Source organism: Pipistrellus kuhlii, unplaced genomic scaffold (genome assembly GCF_014108245.1).
Source record: "Pipistrellus kuhlii isolate mPipKuh1 unplaced genomic scaffold, mPipKuh1.p scaffold_m20_p_20, whole genome shotgun sequence".
NCBI lineage: Eukaryota > Metazoa > Chordata > Mammalia > Chiroptera > Vespertilionidae > Pipistrellus > Pipistrellus kuhlii.
The window spans coordinates 19,603,532-19,625,545 of NW_023425516.1; the positions used below are offsets into that span (position 1 = coordinate 19,603,532).

Genomic DNA, 22,014 nt, shown 5'->3' on the forward strand with positions numbered 1-22,014 from the left:
ATAGGTTACTGCCTGCCCCATGGAGATCAGGATAAAATACCCTAATGCAGAAACGAGGAGGCTTGAAATAATACAGCCGGCATGAGAGCCACATTTGACTTAACCTTAGTGAGGAAGAAGTCAAAGATGGAAGGGAATTCCATTAACCATGACTGAGCCACTTGGAACTGCAAACGCAATGTTTAGCTTTCAGAAGCATTTGCTTCCAGAAGTCAAAAGCATCTTATACCTTTCTTTCCTAGTTTTAACATTTCCTGGGCAAACGCTATTCGTTTGACGCAGTCTAACCATTGCCAAAGAATGAGCAAAGGAAATTATATGCACGCGCTGTCCTCCTAACATGCCAGCTCCTCGGTGAAGTTGTCTTGATTCCCTAATCAGAATGGACAGCGTCCTTCTCCTCACTCTATCAGATCATTTATGTCTGCATTAATATTTGCTGACTGTTTTCTATGTGAGTAATGTGTTTACAGTGTTTCTCTCTCATTAAACTGTAAACTTTCACAGCTTGGGGACCCATCATTATCTCGCCGGTCCTCAGTGCCAAGCAGAATAAACGCTTGATGAGTGAATAAATATGGCGCTGTCAGCTTTACGATGATGGGGAGTTACGATGATTTCAGCGTTCTGATGAAAGTTGAATGCGAACAGGATAAAGGAACCACACTTGCTACTTAGCTGCTCCGTCCACTCGAATCTCTTTTCTCTGTTTGCTATCGTTGCACACACTGCAGAGAGATGTACATCTAGAGATGTCCTCCTGGGAGTATACTTTATGTCAATGTCTATTTTGATAACCCTCAAGAAAAGCATCTTTTGGAGGAGATTTCCAAGGTTAAACCGAACCTGATATCGAGAGTTTCAGTCAGTCAGACAAATGGTATCTCTTTCCCATGACAAGCACGGTGTGCTGTCAGATTCCCCTAAAGCAACTCCAAGATTCTGAAAGCTGACAGCATCACTCCACAAGACTCTACTAACAATGTGCTGCCTATTTATTTATTTTAAATATATTTTCATTGATTTTTTACAGAGAGGAAGGGAGAGAGATAGAGAGCTAGAAACATCGACGAGAGAGAAACATGGACCAGCCACCTCCTGCACACCCCCCACCAGGAATGTGCCCTCAAGCAATGTACATGTCCTTGACTGGAATTGAACCTGGGACCCTCCAGTCCGCAAACCGATGCTCTATCCACTGAGCCCAACTGGTTTCGGCATGTGCTGCCTATTTAGAATGATCAAGAAGAGGAAAGAAGGAACCCGAATTTCTTTAACTGAGAAGGAAAAATGTCATTAATTCTCAAAACCAAGGTCTAACTGGAGACTGATTAATGAGGAGTGCCACCTGTTCAGGTACACAGAGTAGAATGAAACATGTCTAGAGAGAGAAAGGTTAGCTTTCGGCAAAGGAAGTCCTCTCAGAAAGGTACCTTCCCCTCCATTTTCACCTGTTTCACATTTCACAGGGTTTGGCAAAACGTTAACAGCTGGTTATTTGGAAATTTCTAAACAATGATCAATTTCTACCACGATGCACATTTTTTCTTTCCAAAACAAATAAGAAACTTTGCTTTGACAGGGAAAATACCCAGTCTCCTATCCCTGAAAGGTACAAAAGAAGCTGAATATCATATGGCACCTGAGTTCATTAGGCTACGATCCTAGGTCTGTATGTAATCATAGATGAAAGTACAGCCCTGGCCGGTGTGGCTCAGTGGGTTGGAGCGTTGTCTGTACACTGAAAGGTTACGAGTTCCATTCCCAGTGAACCCAGGTTGTGGGTTCCGATGCCTGGCCCAGGTCATGCAGGAGGCAACCAATCGATGTTTCTGTCTCACATGGATGTTTCTCTTAAAAAATCAATGAGCAGGGTTAAAAAAAAAAAAAAAAAAAAAAAAAGGAAAATAGGAGCTCAAGCGCTTTTAGGAGACATGAAGCAAGTCTTTGGCTTGAGATTTCCGTGTTTGAGTGAGTGCTAATCAGCTTCGCAGAAAAGTATCAGAAATTGACTGGCTGGAGATAAGAAAGAGACTTGAAAGGAGAGGTGTGAAACCATGGGTTGTATTGTGACTTGGTGTCTCTGAACAAGCTTAGGGACCCTGAGCAAATGACTTAAACTCTAATCTGTAAAGTAAGAGACTAGATTTTGGTGATTTCTAAACCGCCCTGTAGCACTGTCCGTTTTTAATTGCCTAACATTTATTCCTTAAGTCTTGGCTTAGGCGAGTTCATTCGCCTAGCTATTTGAATACCTTCGATGAACATCAGAAAGGGCAGTAACCTCAAGGAGTTCCTAAATCAGCTCTAAGACGGGGGCTCATTCATCCCAGGTTATAAGGAAGAGGCAGGCACTGAAGACAGAGAGGAAGAGGAACTCCACAGCCCTTAGGGGGAGAGAAGGTAGCGTGCTATTTCAGTCCAGCACCGTGCCAGGCGCTGTGCCGGGGACCGGGGTGACCCCGACAGACCAGGCCTCTAAATGAAGCTTGCTTATATACTAGGATTGTGGTCAGCAAACTGCAGCTCTTTGGCCTCTTGAGTGTGGCTCTTCCACAAAATACCACGGCCTGGAAGAGTCTATTTTGAAGAAGTGGCGTTAGAAGAAATTTAAGTTTAAAAAATGTGGCTCTCCAAAGAAATGTCAATCGTTGTCCTGTTGCTATTTGGCTCTGTGGACTGAGTTTGCCGACCACTGTACTAGGAGGTGGAGGAGAAAAACACACAACACACACACACACACACACACACACACCACAGGCTAACAAATAAATAAAATAGAAAACCCAGATTGTGCTAAGTTCTATGAAGGAAATATTAGAATAACTGTTAGGGGTGGGAGTGGTGCCTTTATGTCCTTAGCATAGGCCGGAGGGGAAGGCTCTTTGGAGACCAGGGTAGTTGACTGAGCTGAGACCCACAGGCAGAGGAGAACCAAGCAGCCAGCATGCAGGGCTAACGATTTAGCCAGAAGGGAGCTGGCAAAAGCGGAAGTTGGAAAGGCCTGGAGGAGAGAAGGGGGGGGGGGGGGAGAGAGAGAGAGAGAGAGAGAGGGAGGGAGGGAGGGAGGGAAGGAGGGAGGGAGGGAGGGAGAGGGGGGGGGAGGGAGAGAGAGAGAGGGAGGGAGGGAGGGAGGGAGGGAGAGAGAGGGGGGGGAGGGAGGGAGGGGGGGGGGGACCATCTGTGTGGCTGGAGCTTAGTGAACAGTTAATTCTGAAAGTACAGGATTATAGTAGCAGTTCCTAACTAAGGGCGATTTTGTTCCCTGCCCCACTCCCCTCCCGGCGACGTCTGACAACGTCTGGAGACGTTTTGGCCTGGGAAGGCGGGTGTCTTACTGCTGAGGCGGAGGAACCTTGCTCTAAAGGACTATCACACCCCAACCTTTGATGTTAGTCATTATGTTATCAACTCGTGTTTTCGCCAACTTGAATTCCTCCCCCTCCCCGCTCCCTTACTTTCAGAAACAAAGTGAAAAACAGACTTCCCGTGGCCCACGGCCTCATCCACTCCCTAGGAGACCCCGTGGCAGCGGCTCTGGGGGCCGCACGCGCCTGAGCAAAGCTCCACGGGGCGGGCCTCAGTGTGACCTCAGCCCGGGGCCAGGGCTCCGGGGCGGGGAGCCGCTGCCCGGGGCCCCCTGCGTCAGGGACCCGGTTAGGCAGGGGCAGGGCAGGGAGAACGTGTGCGCGTCTGATTTGCATAATTACAAACTCATGTTGAAGACAATGCCATGTTGGGTCTGTGCATAGGAAAGAAGCGGAGATGCCATCGAGGGTTGAAAGTTCTGCGGTCCGGACCTCTCCATCCCCCTTCCGCGCGGGCCGGGGCCCCCCAGGCTCTAGCGCCCCCTTCTCCCCCCCCGAACACCCCCGCTGCCCGGCGAGGGCCTCAGGTCTCTCTGGTACCCCGGGCCTCGGACCCCGGGCCCCAGGAGCCCTCAGGGCCTCTAACCCAGACCCCTCCCGGCCCCCAAACCCCTCCCGGGCCCCCAAACCCTCCCCGCTGCCGCCTCACCTGTGGGGGGTGGGGTGGGGGAGGAAGGCGTCTCCCCAGGAAGCCCCGCGGCAGGCAGGCAGGCTGTCCTCGAGGCACCGGTTCCCCAAGTCGAAGGCGCCCTTGGGTCCTGTGTAGCCCCGCACCCCCGGGTTCCCGCGGCGAACGGTGCTCGACGCGGGTCCCCCAGGCCCCGGGGCGCGGGCCGGGCTTCGGCAGCGCGGCCACCGCCGGAAGCGGGACGCCCGGCCCGCGACGTGCGGGCTGGGAAACTGTCAACAGGTGTCCGGCCGGGAACACGGGCCGCGCGTGGAGGGGGCCGGGCCTGCCAGCGGCCTATTGGACGCCGCTCGGCTCTTATTTGCATATTCATGAAGCAGGGGAGAGAGGCCGGACGCCGGCGTACGCCGAGAGTGATGAATTATTCATGAAGTGGTTCTCGCCCCGCCCCCGAGGGGACCTGATTGGTTATCCATGAGCTCGAGGGGCGGGTTGGAACCGGAAAAGGCCGTTGCGGCCCCGTCGGCGGGGAGAGGCGGGCGCGAGGCCCGCGGAGAGAGAGGGCCGTTGAGGGACTGTTCGCTTTCTAAGTCTCTGTGAGCTTTTCCTTCTCTTCTCACGGGAGAGTTTCGATGTGAACGTATATCGCTGGGGCGCCGAATACTGTGAGGAGACGCCCCCGGGGGGAAGCTTCTAGGTAACACGCACCCCGTTTCCCAGGGGAGGCGGGGACGTGGGGAACCTTCCACCGGGAACCCCGCATCGCCCACCATCTTAGGTAGCTTTTCCGTGGAGCTTTCGAGGGGGGAAGAGAAGGAATCCGTCTTTGGAGAGGAAGTTGGCTCAGGCGGCCGGGACTCTGCGTCCTGCAGGGAGTCGGGTCTGTCGGGTGTGGAACCTTCGAGAAGGACGTGAGCGCGGCCCGGTGTGTCTCCCGCCGCCATGGAGGTTTCCTGCCAGAATCGATGCCCAGCGCAGGCCCAGGGGTGTGGGGACCGGTGACCTCAGCTCTCCTTTCGCTTTTGCCCGGGACGTGCCGGTTAATCTCCGTGGACTTTAGTTCCCCAAACAGCACAGGGGGGAGCGTGTCTTGAAACGCAGGGTTAGCCAATCGCCAGAAAAACGTGGGCGCGGCCCTGGACGGGGCGTGCGGGACATCGTGTCCTTGGCTGGTGAAAATGGAAAAAGAAAAAAAAAAAGAAAAAGAAGAAAAAAGAAATATGGTTCTTGCTCTTCAAAGAGGGCTTAATCTAATTAGGGCCATCATCTCATTTCTCCCCCCAAGGAGGCATAAATCTTTTGAGATGTGTGAACAGTCTTTTCCCCATTTTTGTAATCCCAAGGGGAAACTTAGCACATTGTAGCCAGCCCAGTAAAAGTGCTGAATGAATGAATAATTAACGCATCGTGAAGAAGATATTAAAACACACACACACACACACACACACACACACACCAGAGAGCAGGAATAAGACCCATCTAATAGATTGGGAACCGTTTCCTCTGAGTGAGCCTGGAGCAGGGGAGTTAGCGGGGCCACATGGGGTGTGTGACAAGGGGGAGAGGGGTAGTAATTTATGAAAACAGACTTGGGGGAATCCTTGGAGTCCCCGGATGACCTTTGGCAATCCAAGTCCTCTTGCTGGAGTTTGCTTTCCTCTTCTTTATGGTTTTATATTTTGAGTTTAAATGCGTGACCCATTTTGAATTAGTATTTGTATGTGGTGTGAGATTTAAGTTGAGTTTCTCACCTAAAATCCACCCCCTCCCCCATGCCTTATGGATTTCCTACTGCACCAACACCATCCTCATATATATATATATATATATATATATATATATATATATATATATATATATATAAAAGGCTAATATGCAAATCGACCCCATGGCAGAATGACCACCAGGGGGCAGACGCTCACGCAGAGGGATGGGCTCAGCCAGAAGCCAGGCCAGCTTAGCGGGATGTCCAGCTGCCATCAGTCGGACACCCCTCATGGGCTCCCAGACTGGGAGAAGGCGCAGGCCGGGCTGAGGCACCCTTCCCATCTCCCCCTCCCAACCCACCCTGAGTGCATGAATTTCGTGCACCGGGCCTCTAGTTGGTTATAAAAACTACCCTTCCTCCACTGGATTTTTTACCCTTTAAAAGGGACTGAATTAGTTGTAGAGCAGTGTTTCCCAAAGTGTGGTACACGTACCCCCAGGGGTACGGGAAGAGTTTGGTGGGGGTACGCACGTTGCACCCGAGTTGGGTGGGGATATGCACTGCACCGTGCTTAGCTGCGCCTAATTCTACGTTTTCATGAGGACGAGAGGTACTCAGCGTTACGAAAATTATAGAAGGGGTACACATAGGCCAAAAGTTTGGGAAACACTGTTGTAGAGGATGTCTCTTCAGTTGTAGAGCCCTTTTATGTTGAGAGCGGAAAGGGGGAGGGGGGGGGCAGAGAAACTGATCAGTTGCCTTTGATACATGCCTGCCTGGGGTTCAAACCCACAATCTTCTGGTGCATGGGACAGCGTTCCAACCAACTGAGCCACCTAACTTCTTGCAGTCATTAAGGGAAGCAGTTGATACGTTGTGTCAGACTTGAAGGTTACACTCAGAAATGAAGTTATACCCTGAAGTCAACAAAAGGTCCCTTGGCATCCTTAAGGACCAAAGAAGCATAAGGTTTTCATTCTCACATAAAATACTGGAAAAGAGCGTCCCCTAGCGCTGCTCTGGAGAAGTCACTGGAGAGGAATCATGACCTGTTTATTATCTCTGTCACCACCTGGTGGCCTCAGATAATGCTGCCCTCTTTTATTTGCAAAATCTTCCAGAATCTTGCATGAATCTGTACACAAAAGCAGGTCACAGGGTGATCCAGAATGGAATTTCTTTTAACGGACTATTTTATAAATATTTTGGTTAGAACTGGATAAAACCTTGACAAGAAGCCACAGTTTAGATTAAAGCCTTTGAAAAGGGGAAATTTACTTCCTTTTTTTTTTTTTTTTTTTTTAATGGAGTGAAGCAATGGAAAGAAAACCTGTTTGTTTGTTTTTTTCCTAAGGAAGGGCTTAAGAAGGAAGAAGCAACAGGAGGGTGCCTAGGCAGGGCTGTTTTGGCTGAGAAGTCACGGAAAAGGGGGCCTCGGAGGTAGGTTTGGGGTGAGCCTGGGCTGGGCCTTGGCTGCCCATGGCTGCCCTGGTTGCCAGTCTCTTGGGTCCCTTAGAGTTTAGGAGATGCGGGCCTCTGGGGGACGCATGCATGGGTGTGGGCATGCTCCGGGGAGGCAGAGTGCCTGGAGGTATTTGAAACAATGGTTTTTATTGTGATAAAACGTACATAGCAAAATTCATCACCTCAGTCATTCTCAAGTGTACAATTCAGTGGCACCAAGCTCATCACAGAGTTAGACAACCATCACCACTCTCTGTTTCTTGAAAATTTTCGTACCCTGAACAGAAACTCTATACCCATTAAACTTTCCATTCTTTCTACCCGCCAACCTCTGCTAACCTCTATGCTACTGTCTATGAATTTGACTACCTTCCTCATATAAGTGGAATCATGCAATATTTTTCCTTTTGGGTCTGACTTATTTCACTTAGCGTAATATTATCCATGTTGCAGGATGTATCAGAATTTCATTCCTTTTTAAGACTGAATAGTTTTCCATTATATATATATATATCACATTTTAAAAAATCCAACTGCTGATGGATAGTCCCATCTTTTGGCTATTGTAAACAATGCTGCTATGAACATTGGTGTGCAAGTATCTGTTTGAATCCCTGCTTTCATTTATTTTGAGTATATACTTAGATTTGCTGGATAATATGGTGATTATTTAACTTTTTGAGGAACTGCCATACTGTTTCCATAGCAGCTGCACCATTTTGTATTCCAGTCAGCAGTGGTTTTAATTTTTCTACATCCTCACCAATTCTTGTTATTTTCCTTTTTTTTTTTTTTTTTTTTTTTTGGAATAGCCAACCTAATGGGTGTGAAGTATAAACATTAAATTTTGAATTGGCTTTGAAAATCAATTACACCCGAAGTTCAAGAAATTATTTTGAGGTGCTGATATATACAAAGCACTGTTACACTTTGAGGGAATAATAGGATGAAAAAAATATATTATTGGTGAGGGGTCAATCCTCACCAGAGGACATTTTCCCACCGATTTTTAGAGAGAGTGGAAGGGAGGAGGAGAGACACAGAAACATCGATATGAGAGAGACACATTAATTGGTTGCCTTCCACATGGGCCCGGACCAGGCCCGGGGATTGAGCCTGTAATCGAAGTATGTGCCCTTGACTGGAACCAATCCCGGGACTCCTAGGTCCGTAGCCCGATGCTCTAACCATTGAGGCAAACCAGTTAGGACTCATTAGGTGATTTACAATATTTTTCTCCTCCAAATGTATTTGGGAACAAGTAAGTCAACTTACATTTTCATTGGGTGGTTGGAAAAACTGATCCAGAGACTTTATGCCAAATTAAAAAAAAATGGTTTATGGAGATCAAAATGTTTATTCAACTAATTTCCCAAACAATATAGTCAAATGCTAATTTTATTATATTTCTTTGGAAAATTCACAATAAGCATTATGTTGGGCAAGGTCTCTAATTGGTTCTTTTTTCTTTTCTTTCTTTCTTTTTTTTTTTTTGCAGGTTAGACTTAAAAGAATCCTGATACGTTACTATAATGGCCATTGCTCAGCTCTCTCACCCCATCAGAATTCGCAAGGCATATAAGGTATTTAGTAAGAATTATGGCTGCTCTGTCTCTGCAATAGCCCATTTTCCATCTCACTGCTTCACTAATAAACTCTATTTCATTAAAAATGGGATTAAAAGAAAATCGATGACTATGTAGTCAGTTCAGAATGATGACTTCAATCTTTGGCATTTTTTTTTTAACAGCAGTTTTATCAGTGAATTGGCACAGAATTTCTGGCAGAGTATGTCTACATGTTAACTGCCTAATGGACTGAGGATGTTCAGAAAATTAGAATAGACTCCCACAAAATAACTTCCTGGGTATTGTTTCGTTTTTATATACTTAGATTTTCTAGGATAAAAGAAATCAGAAAAAAAGATGTTTAAAGAGAATGGTTCCTTGTTAAACACTCACGAAACTTCTGAAGTATAACATGATGCTGTTGTAAGAACTGAGGGAGAGAACAATGAGAAAAACTTGTATGCTGGGACGCATGGGGGGCATGCCAGGGCTAGGCAGACTTGCTGGTTTATTTTGGCAAGTTTATCTTGTCCCATGGCATTCATTAATGAACCATTTATGTATTCATTGAGAGCCCACTACCATATAATATATATGCAATAGTGTATTATCCTCTGAATGAATAAATAAATAACACACTTCACCCTGACCGGGTGGCTCAGCTGGTTGGAGCATTGCCCTGTGCACCAAAAGATTGCAGGTTCGATTCCCGGTCAGGGCATATACCTAGGTTGCAGGTTTGATTCCCAGTGGGGGCCAGTATAGGAGCCCGCATCAATGTTTCTCTCTTCCTCTTTAAAAAAAAATCAATAAAAGCATATCTTCAGGTGAGGATTTAAAAAAGAAAGACTCTTCATCTTCTTGAAGTTTATTATCTGGTTAAATTAAGATTTCCAGGAGTTAAGTCAATATACAAAGTAATATATGCAAAAGAGAGTAAGGCAATACAAATGATAAGATTTTATATAGCCTGGAGTAGTTTGTATGAATCTTGAATGATGAAAGTTATTTTAATAGAGGAGAGGAAAGAGAATTCCACGAGGGAAGCCTATCCTATGCTTTGCCCCAGAATAAAGAAATGAGCGTGGCATGTTTCAGAGAATAACAAAGAACCATCCTTACTGAATCAGAGTGTCGTCCTGTTGGACAGAAATAGTAAATAAAGTTGAACGGGAACTCTGAGGTTAAAATAATAAGGATCTTAAGGCTAAGGAACTTATACTTTATTCTGCAACCAGTAGGAAGCCAGTGGGTTTGATCAAGAGAGGGAGTAAAATAATTGTTTCAGGAATATTAAGCTGTAGCAGAAATATTGAAGTTGAAGGGGAACTGTGGCAGAGAGCAGGCAGCCATCTTTCTTGCTTGAATTCAATATTCTTACCAAGCTGCTGATCTCATTTAGTTTTCTAAGTGTGCTTCCTTCCTGGGGCCAAGATGCTGAGCCATATATATGAACTGCAGTCAGCTTGGCAGTTATTTTTCTTGCTGAGTATTAACAAATTGGCCCTTTGATATAAGCAGATCTTTGTAGTTTGGACTACATGAGCTATTTCTCCCAGTGAGTTTTGAGTGATTTTGCTATTTAATATTTTAGACAATAATAATAACTATAGAAACTAACGTTTATTCACCACTTACCACATGCCAGGCACTGTGCCAAGGGACTTACTAGTATATTATTATTTCAATTAAACTTTGCAATAAGGAAGAAACTGAAGCTCAGAGAAATAAAGTAACTTAGGTCATGTAACTTGACAGCTAAGCTGTAAAACATTACGTGTCATTAGCACACTATCTTATTAAAATAATCGATAACAGTGTTGTTTTACAGTATTTTCATGTACTAGGCATTATAAAAATGATAGCTAAGCCGAAACTGGTTTGGCTCAGTGAATGGAACGTCGGCCTGCGTACTGAAAAGTCCCAGGTTCGATTCTAACTCTCTATCCATCTCCCTTCCTCTCTGTAAAAAATCAATAAAATATATTTTAAAAAATGATAGCTAAGGGAAATAAGTCAGAGAAAGACATATACCATATGAGTGTACTCATGTGGAATTTAATGAACAAACTGAATTACCAAGCAAAATAGAGACAGCCTCCTAGATAGAGAGCAGGCAGACAGCTCTAGAGGGGGCAGGTGGGACTGGGGTGGGGTGCTCGGGCCAATGTTTAACCACTGAGCACACAGGCCAGGGGAATACTAAACTTTTTCATCATTTTTTTCCAGGGACCAATTTTCCCATCCCAAATTAGTGATCAGGAAGAGTCCTTGGCAACAGTGAAGAAACTTTTTGCTACTTGTATCTCATGTATAACATATTTAAGGGGCCTGTTTCCAGAAAGCTCTTATGGAGACCGCCATTTGGAAGGTAAAGTTGAACTCAATGGTTACTTTGGCTATTATGTCCCTTTTCTCTATTTGGCAGGAGTAAACCTTTAATTTCTCACAGTGTGCTGAGTCCAAGGCATAGGAACAATTTGCTAATTAATTTTCCATTTTAATTTGACTATGTTTAGTGGTTTTACTTAGGTCTAGTTTAGATTTATTGGGCTTGTCCATATAGATTTCTTTTTTCCTCAGTCTGTCATTTGTTATCTGGCCAAGAACTAATAGTTCCTATAAGTGACACAAATCGGTTTTGCAACCAGTTCATTTGTGCTCCTGTTGGGAACGAACATTTTTTTCTTCTACACTTCTAGATTCCTTGACTTGTCTAGTAATTAATCTGACATAAGATTGACACAAGAAAAACAAATTTAATTCTGTATCTACAGGAGCCCATACAAATATGACAGCAAAGGCAGGGAATTAGGATGTAAATGCCATTCTGAGCTAAGCAATGGGATGAGGGCCAGGGAGTTTCAAAGAGAAGGAGGGCGGTTCACAGGAAGATAAGAGGAGCCGAGCTTGGTAATCAGATGTTATCACTGTTAATGCAAATTAGGAAGTCTATCAGATAAAAGTTATCTCTGGTAATAGCTCTTTTCTGGGCCAAGTCCCCTATCGAAATTCTTTTAATCAGTTAATGGAAAGGTAAAGGTTTACCTGGGGTCATCTGGGTCTTCTATTTTTTTACTGGTGTGTCTTTTTTTTTTTTTTTTAATTGATTTCAGAGAGAAAGGGAGAGGGAGAGATAGAAACATCAGTAATGAGAGAGAATCATTGATTGCACACCCCCTATTGGGGACTGAGTCCATAATCTGGGTACGTGCCCTGACCAGGAATCCAATCATGACCTCCTGGTTCATAGGTCGATGCTCAACCACTAAGCCACACCAACCAGGGGAGTCAGCTCGGTCTGGATTGCCATTAGCTTCAAATAATCTACTTGCTAAAGTGGCACATTTGGGATGGAATATTCGGGTCCTTTCACTATATTGTGTAAGTGTAGACTACTAAACTAGAATAAAAATCAGAACTAAGCTAATTATCAACATAGGATTTATTTTTAGTTATTTACTAGTAGAGATTCCAAATATTTTTATAAGCTATAAAACTTAGTTTTATAAATAAAATAAAGGAAATACCTTTATTTAGAATGGACAATTTTAGTACAACAGTCATTTAGTAGATGAAAATAGACTGTGTTTCTGTTTTTCTAGACCTCAATTTAAAAATCCTCCGAGAAGATAAAAGCTCTCCTGGGTCTGAGCTTATTATTAAATGGTAAGTAATTGAAATTTTGCAAAAGTTGAATATTATTTTTATCATGGCTGAAATTACCCACAAGACTTTATTTGTTAACATAATTTCTTTCTTTTTTTAAGACGTTCACAAACTTTATTTTGACCACATTTCACATTTTAGATTTAAACCCTTAGGGTCAATATCTTGCTACCAGAAATATTAGAGGAAATTTGATGAACAACTGGGTAGGCAGATGGTTCTAACAACAACGATTTTGCAAATAAATTAACTTCTAGTTTTGGCAAACAAAAATTATGACAAAAAGACAGGAAAAGGCCAGCATTTACAGAAATCATACTGTACAACACTCATGGGTGTTACTTACTGAGAGTCTTCAGAGGGCCAAATTCTAGGGCATGAGATTTTACATCATGATTTCATTTATATCTCAAAACAACTTTATGAGGTACATATTAATTATGTAGTTGAATAGCAAATGCTGTTGTTTATAAATTACACAATTTATGTACCAGTAAAAAAGAAAAAAAATGTTGCTAACGAAACCAAGACACACCACCAGTTTTAAGATGCATCCTGATATCAGAGATGATAAAATATGAAAGAATGTGCATCTTAACTCTGATGAGATATTGTACAATTTCCATATCATAGATGAGGAAACAGACTTCCTGAGATTCAATTGCTGAACATCACATAAGTAGCAGATGGCAGACCTGGGGATTAACATTCAGGGTAGTCTGACTTGGAGCCCTCGGTTGTAACTGTTTCATAGTGTCTGTCTCAGTCTGTGTTTATGCTGCGTTAAGTGAAACTAAATGTCTCTTTGTTGTGGTGGTGGTTACACTTCTTTAAAACAATTTCTTTCTGCCTTTTAAAAATAATTTTCTACAAATTTGTAATAATTATTCCATGTAATTTTAAGATACTATCTTAGTGTTATTTTTGAAGTAAATAGACTTGTATGAAGAAAAAGATCAATCAATACTTGATTACTCAGGATAGGCATGCCAGTGTCCTAAACAGTATGGAAACCAACATGAAAAATAAGATGTAATTCTGTACCCTAAAATCGCTTACCTTTTATTTATAAAGTTCTATTAACATAGTAAAAGGTATTGGGAGTTTAAAAAATTTATAAAATGGGAAATGTAAACAAATGATTGTCAATTTAATGTACTTCAAAGCAGAAAATATAAATCAGTTCTGTACTTGGAATTTTTTTGGCTTTGCATCTAGTCCAAATTGACATCAAACATTTATTTCTTGACAGGATTCAAGGTTGCTTTGACGCTTTGGAAAGGGGATACGTAAGAATGTTTTAACATTTACTCAAAGACTCATCTTTATCCCTTAAAAAAAAAAAAAAAAAAGATTAGCCTTCATTTTGTTGTTTCTAATGTTGTACCAGTGCCTACATTTGTATTCACGAACCAGTTTCTTGTTATGTTAAGTTTTTGTTGTCCCATTTACATCAATTAGAAATGAAACCCTCATTCTTCTCTTTTACATACTCATATCTTTTGACCACAGAATTTCCTCTGAAGTCACTGGAAGAGATCCACAGGATGTGGGAGAGGGGAGACAAGAATCTGGCATTTAGCACACTGAGCATGTTCAAATAGTGGCGATTCAGTTTGCAGATAGGAAAGGGAAAAATGGACTTGAATAATTCGTTTTTATTCTATGTTGGTTATTGGTAACTTGGTGTATATATGTCTATATTCTGTTCCCTCAAAATAACTACTACTGTAGCTCAAATTTTTTAGAAATGCAGCTTAAATATTAAGTGCATCAGATCTTTCTTGCTGCCCAAGATAGCTACAAAGGGTGTAATAATTAGAGGCTCTGGTCTAATTATTACAGCTGAAGAGATAAGATATATAATGAAATTCCTATTACTGCTTTCTCCCCTTCTCTCCATCTGTATCTTCTTTTTACTCCCTCTCGGTTCCTATTTCTTTAAGAAACCCTGAAGTGATCTGCAAGGCCTGTGTGAGCTAGACTCCACCTGCTTTCCCAAGGCATCCCTCCCCACTGCTCTCTGTCGCAGCCACATAACAAATCTAGACTATGCTGGTGCCTTTGCCTTTCTGCATGTTGCTCCCCTTTGCCTGGAAAACTTTCCTACCCAGCATCCTTTGCCTGGCTACCCAGGACCCTTCAGGTCTCAGCCTAAACCTCTACTTCCTCAGGGAGGCCTTTTCTGACAGCCCTCTCCCGCCAGCCTCCATTGTTCCCAAACACCTTGTGCTGTTTCTTCATGCAAATATTACAACTGGCACCTATCTGTGTGATAGTTTTTTGTTTAATACTTTCTTCCCTGCTGGTCTGCAAGTTCTATGATCGGAGCCATGTCTATTTTTTTCTTTAATCTTCACCAAGGATATGGTGTGTGTTTTTTAAATTGATTTTTGGAGAGAGGGGAAGGGAAAGAGAGAGAGAGAGAAACATTGATATGAAAGAAACATCAATCAGTTGCCACTCATAAGGGCCCGGACCTGGGATCAAACTTGCAACCTAGGTATGTACCCTGACCGGAATTGAACCCACAACTTTTGGTGTATGGGACAATGCTCCAACCACCCGAGCCACTGGCCAGGGCTGGGGCCATGTCAAAAGAATGAATAAACTTTAATTAAATAATTAATATACAGCAGAGTTGCACTGTGTAGTGTTAAAATCAATTGTATGCAGTAACCAAAATAGCCACACAGTGTCACTAAAGTTTTAGTCCTTTGGGTGAAAAAGGTGAATAATTTGCTATGAAATTGTGGTCCTGAAATTTTGTCATTTGTAATCTAGTTTTAAATTTTTATGATAGGCTTCATTATATCTCTATCTGTATATCTATATATTCAAGCAGAAAGAATCTGTGTATAGTAATGTATAGATGTAGGGAGAGCAAAGGTTTTATAGATTTATGTCAGGCTTAAAACTTTTTAGTTTAGTTGATTTGTTTCAAAAGGCACATTTTTTTTAGATAATTGTGGCACATTTAATTTCTAGTAATAATAAATTATTTTATATATTTTACCTCCCAAACTTTAATACAACTTATAGAGAATAAGGATAATTATTTTCTTTTTCTTTCCTTTTTTTCTTTTCTTTAAATCCCCCCTCTTCCCACCATAAACCTGTGTATGTAATAGGCACTCACTGAGTGAATGAATAATTAGGATCCCTTTTGTTCTGAATAGTATTTTTTCAACTCAAAACTTTGGACCTCTCTGAAATAATATTTTAATTAGCCTTTAATGAAAGTATATAAAATATAATAACAGTATTTTTTTTTTCTTGAAGCTACACATGGCAATCCTTACAGTAAGTATACATTTAAATACTCACTCTGTCTCTACTTCACTGTCTTTTGGCAAGTGAAGCATTAAACAGTACTTCCCGCTGCCTTCCTGAATTTCCTTATCTGTCCTATGACATTTTGGAATTTTTTAAAAAATAGAATTTTTAAAACAGGAGTTTTTAGTAAAATATCACAAACTGTTTTGTTGGCATATTGTAATACATGGGAAAATATAGGATATACCAACTGCTTCATCTGTTGGCTATCATAATTTTATTTTTTGAGTTTACAGATTGAAATTTTGTGGAGTTTTCTGAAGTTTTATCTATTTCTGGGTATAACATGGTGAATGCTATTAAGATAGAAAGAAAATGAGATATCATTGAGAGTCTTAAATATATTATTTATTTAAAAATCATAAACCATAAAAATTATTTAGAATATATTTGTAGCTCAGTCACAAATCATAACCAGTAATCATAAATACCTGGCTATCAATTTTCTTATAGTCAGTATTTACAGAATATTCTAAAGGCTATGTTTACAAAATGAGCTTATTCTATCTCTGGCTTGAACTATGTATCTTAAGATTATCTGTTTATCTATCTATCTATCTATCTATCTATCTATCTATCTATTTCTGTACTCAATATAGCACAAATTGAACTCTTCATATAGAACATGTATTCTGTGAGGATTAATGTAGTATCTTTCAGAAATTAAGTGCTGTTTATTTTTCCTTAAACAGCTTTACCCAAATCCCAAGGAACCTGAGGTGAGAACACACATAGAGATGGGTAGTAAATGTACATTATATTTAAAAATGTTTACTTAAATTGAGGGTTGTAGATCACGTTACCACACTACCATATGAGCAAAGTTACTCTCCTTCAGTATGTTTCATTATAAATGTCACCAATCCTTTATTATGAGATTTTAAAAACTACTTAGGGGCATTGAAAAATAAGCATTGAGTGGATCTGAGCCTATTTCCTAATATGTTAACATGAAGAATCTACGCTTGTATAAACGCCATATTTTATTACTCATTTTAACTGATTCTGAATCCTTTCTGTTTGTGGCCTTTTGGAAGGTGTGCATAATTCTAAACTACCCCCCCCGCCTCCCCCCTAAATTCTCCACTTTTTGACCTTTTCCTAGACTTTCAGAGCTTTACCTCTTTATTTCTTTCTCTAAATTTCTTCCCTCTGCTGATTGAGTTCTACTCATCCTCAAGGCCAACTTCCATCCAAATATTTCATGAAAGTCTCTGCCTGATCTGTTCACACAAATTTCTTCCTTCTCCAAATTTCTTTTTCATCAGTAGCCCACAATTTAACATTCCCAATTGATTCATGTGGATACTTTCTCTTCCCAACCAGATTGTGAATCTAGAGAACAAGAGACTTGTCTTGAGCACGTAATAGTTACACGTGCTGCTTTGACTGGAAACTGTGGCGGCAGCAGAGAAATGGAGGGAGAAGCCTCTCACTCTTCTCACTCTCTTTACTTTCTTCCTCTCTTTCTTTCCGGTTCCTTAACCTTTTTCTTTGCTTTCCATTTACCTTCTCTGAGCCAATGGGTTTTGCCTAATTAGTGGCATTCAAGACCAAATTAAGCATTTTTAGTCTTTAAAATCCTTTCTTGGCAAGATCATAAATATGTGTTTGAACAAGGTGGAAAGAAATTGGTACATATAGGCGGGTAACAGTTCTTCAGTGCCAGAGTACCTCTGGGTCTTTGTCTCTAGTGTCACTTCCCCCCGTCCCCCCTAGCTTTGATGGGAAGTTTCCCAAACTAAACCCTCCTGATAAATTGTTAATAAATTGGTCACTTCCTTAGTGTGGTAAGTTATTATAAATTATGTTTTCTTATGCACACACAACTTCAACCCTGAAATCAGTGGTTTTGAGGTAGTGAAATGCTAAGCAAATTGGACTTCACTACAGAAAAATCTTACTGAGTGAAAAGAGAGCTATTAAATGAGCATTGCTATACGCAGTAAATGTAACAATGAATTAGGAAACAAAGGCTTATTATGTGATAAGTTCTGAGCTATCGTTTATGTTCCTGAAAAAATATTTTGAGTGCTTCCAGACTCTTCATTATTGGCATTTATCTGATTTCGTGCCGAGTTTCTTGACTCATCCATAGAACTGTATCCTCTAATAAGCAAAACTGCCCAGACAATAACAATATTCATATTTACCTGAAGTGAAAATACAGTTTACACATGGATTAAAATTTTCAGCACACCCGTGAAGAGAACCACTGTCGTAAGGAAAGGGTGCTAACCCATCCAGAGGCCAACAAGACTGAGCAGTGCAAAAAGCTGTGGTGCTTTGCACTTGACGTTTTGAGATGAACTGACAAAAGTAGGGACAAAAAGGAAAGTAGTAAAGAAGGGTAGTGTAGCTTTTCTGCAGACACACTACAAAATGTGTGGAGGGTATTAATAAGTGTAAGCCAAACTGTAAATATATTAAGGAAGGATTTATACAACCCAATGCATGATAGGCCCCTTAAAGAATTACTATATGAATATCGTGGGGATACAAATCTCATTCCTTCAATTATTTTGTAACTACCAAAGGATTTCTTTCTTAAAGTAATTTATTTCTCTCTTCCCTTTGCTGTTTCTAGAAAGTGACTGAGATATACCAGTTCAAATTCAAATACACAAACGAAGGAATCACTATGGATTTTGACAGGTAGGATCTAATTGCTTAATGAACAGGAGAAACAGATATGATTGGGGTAAACATAAGCCTCTTGAGGCCACAGATGGGCCTCATCCTTCCTTTCTAACTCTCCCAATAACCCTACAAAGAACTCCAGCACTGCTCTAAAGAGGGGTTGGACAATTCTTTAGATTTCCGGTGGAAACTGGCGTCCTCTCATTTCCTCTTTTTCTCATAGGTGGTGCTAGTAAGGCCTAAAGCAGTTACAGTGAGTGGTTAAGAGTTGCAATTCCTAAGGCAGAGGATCTAGCTTGGAACCCCAGTTACTGTTACTGGTTATATAACTTTGGACAAATTACTCAACCGCCCCAAATAGTGGTATGCACAGTGGAGTTGATAATACAGTATCTCCTTCATATGGTTGTTGTAATGATTAGTTATGCATATATTGAGCTGTGCCCAGGCCTGGCACATAATAAACACTCAGTAATGGTACCTAGTGGTGGTGGTGGTGGTGTGGCGATAGTGGTCCCTGAAGGCAATGATGGTTCATAGACAGCACAGAGCTTATATGAATGAGGCGTCTACATGGTGTTGATTTAAGAGCTCCAAAGACTCTGTCTTTCCACTAAACCAAAATGTCTCCATTGCTATGCCAAGATATTGGTCCTCTCTGCCCTCCGAATCTGGGTAGATGAAACAGCCGAACGATTTGCTTATAGACACAATCACTGTCACTGCTGACCTCAGTATGTCCCACAAAATTAATCTTCTGTGTATGTCTTAGTGTGGAAAAGACTGGGAAGCACTATTTTCCTAGCAAGTATCAAATTCCAAGTTTTATATATACTAATAGGTTAAATAGCAAAGACAAGTACATTTGCTTCCGAAGGTCCTTAGTGCAGATGGAGATGTTTTATTAAAGAGCCACATTTATTTTCTTTATTTCCTTACCAGGAGCTTTTGGGTTCAGAAAGAGCCACAGTTTGCTGATGCGATGGAATGGAAATGGAGGGGGTGGAAGATGGTGAAAAACACGGGGCACAGATTACTCCGTGCCCAGGGGATGACTCTCAAGAGAAATGTGGCCTAATTCTCAATTTCTGTGCTATTAGCTCTGTTTCATCATTTATTGCAAGTTTGAGGATTTCTCTCCAAGATTCACTTCCTTAATTATTTTCTCATTTGTAAGACTTACAGATGGCACTGGGGTGTGAAGAGGAAGTGAGTTCCAGGAATGAGAATGGCAATATTAACCACCATTAGCTAACATTTGTATAGCACTCTACAGATTGTTCAGCACTTTTCACACATATTCTCTTACACAAAACAGTTGCCTTTATCCTCTAAAATTCAAATGTAAGACCTAATGACAACCAGAGCAATCTCTCTCTCTCTCTCATCCTCACCTGAGGATATTTTTCCATTGCTTTTTAGAGAGAGTGAAAGAGAGGGAGAGGCAGAGAGAAATATCAATATGGAGAAACATATCGATTAGTTGCCTCTGGACCAGGTACAGGGCTGGTGAGGAGCCTGCAATCCAGGCATGTGCCCTTGACCAGAAACTGAACCCAGAACCCTTCAGTCTGCAGGCCAACGCTCTATCCACTGAGCCAAACCAACTAGGGCAAGAAATTTCTTTTGTTATGAAGGCATGTATGTCAAGAGGTGAATGGTAAAACAAATGGCCAAATCTTTTAGCTACTAAGGAGGAGAGCGGTAATACATATTACTGATTTCCTAGAAACCAAAGGTAGACATTTGTTTAAATAATCACCATATAAAATTACCTACCACCTCTTCCATGGTAAAGATAATTTCCCTTTTAAAAGAGTGCAGGGAAGTCTTGATTATGATTTTATGTGAATATGACGTATACTAAAGAATCCCATGAGCTAAATGGCTATCTCTGGTTACCTATTTCAAATTGGTTAAATCCTGGTAGACAAAACTGAAGGTTATTCGGAACTGAAACAGGAACAAGTGTATTTACTTAACAATGTTTGTTTTAGGAATTCTCACTGCCTCCGATAGTTCAATTACTGGGATTATTTTTCAGTATTGAGTGCTTACTATGTGAGAGGCAGTATGCAAATATATTACAGTCATACTTCTTCCTGGAAACTACTCCAGTGTGAAGTGGATTGGGGATTAAAATTCTTGGGAAAAAGAAAACGTTAGAATTGGAAAATAATTTGTCCAACTTGTTCATTCATTCCTTAATTCAACAAATATTTATTGTGTACTTACCTAGCTGGGGGCCAAACTTAGGACTGTGGAGAGGAGAGGCGTAGACACTCATAGTCTAGAAGGGGACATACACACACTCTACACAAGGGTGAGGTACGGGGTTATCAGGGAAGACTGCCTTGGCGAGGTGACACATGGCTAGGTATTAAAGAATGGACTCGGGAGAGTCAGGAAGAGGAGTGAAAAGCACAGGAAAGCAAAGTGTAAATACACGTGGATGAGAAGTAACTGGATAGTGACTGCAAAGGGAGGTGGGGGTGAGCGCATGGCTGGTCATGAAAGGCGTTGTACACCATTCTCGATTTTGATTAAAAGAAAATGGATGTAATAGGAGAATTTTAAGCAAGCTAGTGACATGAGCAGATTTTTCTATTAGCAATATTATTCCAGTGGTGGTGTGGAAAATATTTTTTAGTGTAGACAAGAAAAAAGCAGGAAGAATAGTCATTATCATAGTAAGAGTGAGGAGGAGATACCTCTGAGAGATAACCAGATGATAGATTTTATACTAGAAAAGGTGTAGAAATGTGTGCAAGCTTATCATAAATGAGCTAACTGTCCTAGCATGTCCATGTAACTTGACTGAGGTCATTCAGCTAATAGCAGCAGAGCCATTATTCGATGTCAAGTCTCCTAATTCCAAATCCATTGTCCTCACTATTATAGCCTGTGGTCATTTAAAAATCAAATTTTGCCGTGGCCGGTTTGGTTCAATGGATAGAGCGTCGGCTTGGGGACTGAAGGGACCCGGGTTCGATTCCGGTCAAGGGCATGTACCTTGGTTGCGGGCATATCCCCAGTGGGGGGTGTGCAGGAGGCTGCTGATCGATGACTCTCTCTCATCGATGTTTCTAACTATCTCTCTCCCTTCCTCTCTGTATAAAATCAATAAAATGTATTAAAATAAAAATCAAATTTTAAAAACGCAGGTCATATTTAAAATACCTTAAGGGAACTAGCTTTAAAGAAATCTATTGTATATACGTTATAAAAAAAAATACAACCTCTCCTCTAATTTACATTCTGAAAGAAGTCTCAAGAGTGTCCTGATGTGTAATTTATTTTTATTTGATTTTATAGTAAAAAGTTTTGGTCTTTTTAAAGATATTGTGATAGTATGTCTGACTGAAAAGTATGCTGTTTTTTATGTGGTTACAGCAGCAGCACGAGCATTGAGAGCGGGACAAAGAGGGGCCACATTAAGAAAGCCAGCATCCTGCTACTCCGCAAACTGTACATGCTGATGCAGAACCTCGGCCCCCTTCCCAATGACGTTGTCCTCACCATGAAACTCCACTACTACAACGCAGGTGGGCCGGCCCTCTGCCAGATCCCCTCTGAGTGCTGAAGTGACATCTCATGTGAAGAGAAGGGCTTTGCAGGCATCAGAAAACTATG

General features: G+C 41.6%; 1 protein-coding gene and 1 long non-coding RNA gene across 7 annotated transcripts in view; one reads left to right on the forward strand and one right to left on the reverse strand.

Moving 5' to 3' along the window:
- The window catches only part of HORMAD2 (HORMA domain containing 2), a 49,329-nt gene that overhangs the window by 4,100 nt on the left and 23,215 nt on the right, over positions 1-22,014 (forward strand). Inside the window, exons 2-10 of one of the 6 annotated variants that reach the window (XM_036449730.2) lie at positions 5,074-5,083; positions 8,667-8,751; positions 10,966-11,107; positions 12,342-12,405; positions 13,658-13,694; positions 15,688-15,708; positions 16,434-16,460; positions 18,329-18,396; positions 21,775-21,926. In XM_036449730.2, the coding sequence (XP_036305623.2) occupies positions 8,701-8,751; positions 10,966-11,107; positions 12,342-12,405; positions 13,658-13,694; positions 15,688-15,708; positions 16,434-16,460; positions 18,329-18,396; positions 21,775-21,926 (562 nt within the window). In that variant the 5' untranslated portion in view covers positions 5,074-5,083; positions 8,667-8,700. Of the gene's footprint in view, positions 1-4,303; positions 4,694-5,073; positions 5,084-7,102; positions 7,145-8,666; positions 8,752-10,965; positions 11,108-12,341; positions 12,406-13,657; positions 13,695-15,687; positions 15,709-16,433; positions 16,461-18,328; positions 18,397-21,774; positions 21,927-22,014 lie in introns of those variants that run through there. The other 5 variants (XM_045585707.1, XM_045585705.1, XM_045585706.1 and 2 more) reach the window with 5 other exon arrangements.
- On the reverse strand, positions 16,837-18,470 carry LOC123652861. Its single transcript, XR_006742394.1, has 3 exons — positions 18,242-18,470; positions 17,093-17,096; positions 16,837-16,847 (listed from the first exon to the last, which is right to left on the reverse strand). It is a non-coding gene; the product is annotated as an uncharacterized LOC123652861 (long non-coding RNA).